The 5,742-nt window shown below is 58.9% G+C and overlaps 1 protein-coding gene across 1 annotated transcript; it reads left to right on the forward strand.

The window, feature by feature from the left end:
• Positions 1-264: 264 nt before the first annotated feature.
• KAZALD1 (Kazal type serine peptidase inhibitor domain 1) lies at positions 265-5,049 on the forward strand. Its single transcript, XM_025992381.2, has 5 exons — positions 265-1,551; positions 1,952-2,511; positions 3,657-3,817; positions 3,898-4,045; positions 4,218-5,049. The coding sequence occupies exons 2-5, from the start codon at positions 2,004-2,006 to the stop codon at positions 4,307-4,309; spliced, it is 909 nt and encodes a 302-aa protein (XP_025848166.1). The 5' UTR covers positions 265-1,551; positions 1,952-2,003; the 3' UTR covers positions 4,310-5,049.
• Positions 5,050-5,742: the final 693 nt, after the last annotated feature.

Genomic DNA, 5,742 nt, shown 5'->3' on the forward strand with positions numbered 1-5,742 from the left:
CATTCAAGTTCCTTCCTACCCTCCCTTCCCCTGTTTTCTTTCAAGGCTTCCTGCAGCTCTTTTACAGTGCACTTCTGCTCCAGGTCAACTCAGATGGCCCCAAGGACACGGGATTACCCACGACTGGCAGCTATCGCGGGCTCCGCCCCTTCTTGTTCGGGTTTGAAACCCGCGGGCCTTTCCTGCTCGGCTTTCCTTGACTTCCTGTTCTGATTCTCGCGACAGTTGCGAGACTTCGCGTGAAGTTCACTCCCAGTCCTTCCTGAGTTTTGCACACGAGGGTGACTGTGTATCGGTGTTCGCACACCTTGTCGGAGCCTCCCGGCCAGTAGTGGTGTGCATGCTGCTAGGGAACCCCTAAGTGAAAGGGCTTGTCCGAGTTCAGGCCCGGAGAGGGAGTCCTGGACCGCAACCAGGAGTTTGACGCTCCGGGCCTCCAGTACGCATGCGGAGTCGCCCGCCCTGGACTTAGGGGGTTGGTCTGGAGGCCCGCGTCCAAGCCGCTAGGCTGGGGGCCAGGTCCTTCTGGGCCGAGACTGCTAAGTACCGTCACCTCCCCAGCTGCAAAGCTCAGTTTCCACCCCCTGCAAACTGAACTGCTGGGCGGCTTCTGTAAGCCGCTTGGGGCAGGCTAGGGCGGGGCCTGGCAGACCCCCGGTAAGGCGGGCGGGCGGGCCTCCAGGAACGCTCTCCTCCCCGCCCCCAGCCCAAAGTGCCACGGTGGCGCTGGTGGCGGCCGCGAGACCGAATGCAAATGTAACCTGTAATCCCGACCCCGAGCGAGGTCCGCTGGGGAGGCGCCCCGCCCACCTCTCCCTGCGGCTGCTAGCCCGCTGGGACCTCTATAATCGGCTGTCCGCCGGCTGAAGCACCTGCCGGATGTGGGGAGGGTGGAGGAGGCCAGTTGTGGGGTGGCAGATGTAAGCCCCAAGTCTCCGGTCAGCGCCTTGGTAGGGAAGCTGGATGGACCAGAAGCCTTCGATAGCCCCAGGAAGCCGGCCCTGGGCTGCGGGGAGACTGCGTTGGTTGGCACTGCCCTCCAGGAGCGCCGACTTGGCACCAGAGCTCCTACCTCCTCCCCATTATGCAGCCGTTCTAGCAGACCCCAGGGGCTGTGAAGTCCGATGGGACAAGTCCCAGACCTTCACTCAGCTCTTGGAGCTTCCCAGCCACCCCCAGATCCCGTACTCCCAACGCCCACCCCAGCCTGTCCCGAGTTTTCTCCGAGCTTCGGTGTCCGGTTACGGCTCCCCACTTCTCACTGTGACTTTGGCCCAGCTAATGAAGTGGCCCAGAAGGGTCCCGTGCGGCTGCATAAAATTGGCAGCTTCAGACCTGGAGGGAGGGGGTTGTGTTCGACGTCGAGAGGCGGGGAGAGGGGGCGGAGGAGTTGTTCTCCGACTGCAAGTCCGTGGGTTCTCTCAAGATCCTCAAGCCGGAGCAGAGGTGGCTGGCAGGCCCAGCCGGTTGCTGGCCTCTGCTTTCTTTCCACCGCCTGCTTTTTCGGACTGGAGCTAAGGCTGCTCTGAAGGGCTTAGTCCTGGACACCAGGTGAGTGGGCTCTGCCCCAGGGCATTACTCTTTCCCTGTTCCCACCCTTGATAACATTTTTTCAGTTCTGGGGCCATCCATTCCCATCCACCTCTAGGGCAGGAAGCTTCAGAGTTGGATGGTAAGTGGTGCTGCTGCTGGGGTGTGTCTGTGTCTGTGTGTGTGTGCTCGCGCGCGTGCGCTGGTGCTTGAGCTTTGTTACCCTTTCTTCTCATTTCTCCCCAACCCCAGAAACACAGCCCAATCAATAACTGGATGACTCCTAGAGAGTCGCCAGGCCTGTTGTGGAGGATCGACTTGACTCCAACGAAGCAGGGGGAGTGGGCAGTGCTCGGGTCAAACTTTGGTACAAGGAACAGTGAGGTTTTCTCTGACCTGACCTGGCTTCCCTCCCTGGCAGGGTGCCACGAACGCGCTGATGCCCGGAGTGCTCGCAGGGCTTCCAGCTAACCATGCCACCGCCACCCGCTGCTGCCCTGGCTCTGCCCTCGCTACTGCTGCTGCTGCTGCTGCTACGGACGCCGCCCCCGACAGGCGCGCGGCCGTCCCCAGGCCCCGATTACCTGCGGCGCGGCTGGCTGCGGCTGCTGGCGGAGGGCGAGGGCTGCGCTCCCTGCCGGCCAGAAGACTGCGCCGCGCCGCGGGGCTGCCTGGCCGGCCGGGTGCGCGACGCGTGCGGCTGCTGTTGGGAATGCGCCAACCTCGAGGGCCAGCTCTGCGACCTGGACCCCAGCGCCCACTTCTATGGGCGCTGCGGCGAGCAGCTTGAGTGCCGGTTGGACGCAGGCGGCGACCTGAGCCGCGGAGAGGTTCCGGAGCCTCTGTGTGCCTGCCGCTCGCAGCGCCCGCTTTGCGGATCCGACGGCCGCACCTACGCGCAGATCTGCCGCCTGCAGGAGGCGGCCCGTGCTCGGCCGGACGCCAACCTCACTGTGGCGCACCCGGGGCCCTGCGAATCGGGTACGCGCGGCCCCGGGGCCCTACCCCCGGCACTTGGGGCACTCGAGGCATTGCTCCCCGACCTCCGACTGAACTGGTCTCTGGCCAGCGGAGCGGAAAAGACGAGGCCTCGAGTCCAGTGTAAGAGCCGGCTCTCGCAGCTGGTTGGCAGAGCCCGCCGCCTGAAGGTGCGGGTCCGAGTTCTGTCCATAAGCTGTGCGCCCTGGAGAAAGCTCCAGACCTGGCGGGCACAGAGCCAATGGCTGGTCCCAAAACTGAGAGTGAAGAGACTCCCAGACTTTGCCCAGATCGCTGGAGCCCAGGCAGGGAGACTTGGGTTCCAGAAAGATACAATATGGTTTCTCTTGGGCGGATTCCAATTGGATTCGTAGTGTAGCGAGCTGTTAGCCCAGTCTGCCCACCTCCCTTCTCTTCTTTCGGTGCCTCTGGATTCGTGAAGGAGGGGGCGCTTCCAGCTCCTCCCTCCCGTCCCAGGGGGGCTGACGGCCATTCAAGCCTCAGGTTTCCTTTGGCAGCATTACTTCACTTTCACTTCCTGAGCCCCTTTGAGGGAGCTGAGCTGGCCTGGCTGGGGCTGCCAGGAAAACAAACACCAGCGGGGTCCCAAGATTTTACCCCACAACTTCAGGCTCTCTGCCTGCTGCCTGGATCTGGTTTCAGGTTCTCTGCCTTTCCCACGTGGGAACCCCCCTCCTCCACCCCCATCCCCTGCCTAAGGGTGTGTGTGGAGGAAGGGTTGCTCTTTGGGTCTTTGGCAACTGGACCTGGTTAGGAAGGAGGGAGGGAAGGGGGAGGTGTTGGTAACCAAGTAGAGCAGGATGGAGGCCTCAAGGGTGGAATGAGGACAAGGGAGCAATTGGGGATAGAGTGTGGCTGCCAACCTGGGATGTGGATCTGTGTGCTTGTTTGTGCATCCTGTCTGCATGTACCTCTCCATTTCTGAGTTTGTACGTTGTGTGTACCTGTACCTACATTTCTATGTACCGGTGTGTATCTGTCATGCCATGTTTATGGATGTGTATTTACCTCAGTGTTTATTGTCTTTCCCCACAAACATATCCATGATGGTTCATACACATACGGGCGGGCTTCTTGCTGGATCAGGTGTGCCATGCTGTTCTCAGGCCTCCCACCTCCATCCCTAGAGCCTCAGATCGTGTTGCACCCATATGACATTTGGAACGTGACGGGGCAGGATGTGATCTTTGGCTGTGAGGTGTTTGCATACCCCATGGCATCCATCGAGTGGAGGAAGGACGGCTTGGACATTCAGCTACCAGGGGATGATCCCCACATCTCAGTGCAGGTAGGATAGGGAGCAGAGGCCTCCTTGGGCAGCCCAGGGTCCCCCTAGAAGGACCCTGCTGACTCCTTCTCTGGCTCTAGTTCAGGGGTGGACCCCAGAGGTTTGAGGTGACAGGCTGGCTACAGATCCAGGCTGTGCGTCCCAGTGATGAGGGTATCTACCGCTGCCTGGCCCGCAATGCTCTGGGCCAGGTGGAGGCCCCAGCTAGCCTGACAGTGCTCACACCAGGTAAGGGGGAGCCCTGGGCTCTGGGGGCTGGGGGCCTAGGGGTGGATTCAGGCTCTTGAATGTGTATCCTTGTGTGTATGTGTATGTGGGTGAAAAGGCAGGTATCTTTCTCATAGCCTGGGGGTACTGACAGCCCCTCTTTTCTCTCCCCTTTGCCCACATGTGTTTGCAGACCAGCTGAACTCCACAGGCATCCCCCAGCTGCCATCCCTGCATCTGGTTCCTGAGGAGGTTGAGAGTGAAGAGGGAGAAGATTATTACTAGGTCTGGATCCCTGGCCTATGGGGATGGGGGAATGGGGGATAGTATTCATCCCTGCTCTTGAAAAGACCTAAAAGGGGGAGCAGGGCTCTTTCATTGCTTTCATGCCCTTAATAGGGGAGACCTGGTGGTGGTTAAGTAGGGAGATAAAAGTTGGAGGAGAGTAAGGAGAGAGGTAAAGGAGAGGGGAAGTGGGAAGCCGAGGGGCCCATGGAGGAGGTGCCCTGGCCAGGACAATCTCCAGTGTGGACCAACCAGGCAGAAGACAGCAGCTGCCTGCTAATCCCCAGGGTATTATGGGGTGCAGAACAGACACAAAGAGGCAGCCAGGATCCTCCTCTTCTTTCTGACAGCCCTCCCTCTAGCCCTGCTCAGCCAGTCTTCCTAACTACCCTTCACCACAGCTCCTGCTGTTGTTTTTCTAGTCCTAGTCCCTAACCTTTGCCTAGCCTTGGTTTACCCTTCCTCAAAACTCATCTAGAAATTCTCCCCCTCACCTAAGTTCCAATTGCACTTACTAACTGCAGTCCTCTTTGCTATTGGGCATCTGTTGTCTGGAAAAGCATAACGGAGCATGGTTTAGTACAGCGCAGTAAAATGGGCATTTGGTCATGCCTAACTTCTCCTGTCATTCTGGAAACTCTGTGAGGCCAGCACCATATTGTATACCACTCTGTATTGGACAATGCCTAGCACAAGACTAGGCACAGTAGGCACACAATAAAGATTTATGAACAAACTGAGGCACACAGATGCACAGGTGGTTCATGCAGGTGTGCACACGAAGACCGCATTTCCCTGGGAGGCTTCCCATGGTGGTAGGACACTGGCTTCCAGAAGCTGTAGGTCCTGCTCTCTAAGCACATGCCTGCCAGATGTATGGAGAGGAAGCTTGAGCTGGGGCCTACTCTGCCCTCTAGGGAGGAAGTCTGAAGCCATCTGGTTGGAGGGAGGGTATTCTTCGAGTCTGCACTCCATTTGGGCTGGACTAGTTAGATTGCCTGCCCCTCTGTTCAACCCACTCTGGTCCCCGCCCCAGGCAGAGTGGGGAACCAGGTCTATGTGGGTAGAACCCCAGTGTAAAAGCACATACTGGATGAACGAGAGGAGACTCTGGGCCATGAGCATGGGCTGCACCCTAGGATTCCCCTTTGGAATCCACCCATTTCCCTGCTGTAACCAAGCAAAGTCAGGTAAGCCTGTTTCCTCAGCTGCCAACTGTGACCTAGCTGGCTGGGGGTCCGTCCAGGAGCCGGTTTTTCATTCCCCACATCTCTCTCCATGCTGACCATACCTAGCCTGGGTGAGGCTCAGTGTTTATTGACTGATTGAAGCAGAAAATGAAAACTTAAGTTCAGGAGGCCAAGATCTAGTGTATGGATGGCGACAGTCTCCTACGCGCCGGGGCCACGCCCAGAGCCTGGCGCCACCACAGG

The sequence above is a fragment of the Vulpes vulpes genome, chromosome 15, assembly GCF_048418805.1.
Source record: "Vulpes vulpes isolate BD-2025 chromosome 15, VulVul3, whole genome shotgun sequence".
Lineage (NCBI taxonomy): Eukaryota > Metazoa > Chordata > Mammalia > Carnivora > Canidae > Vulpes > Vulpes vulpes.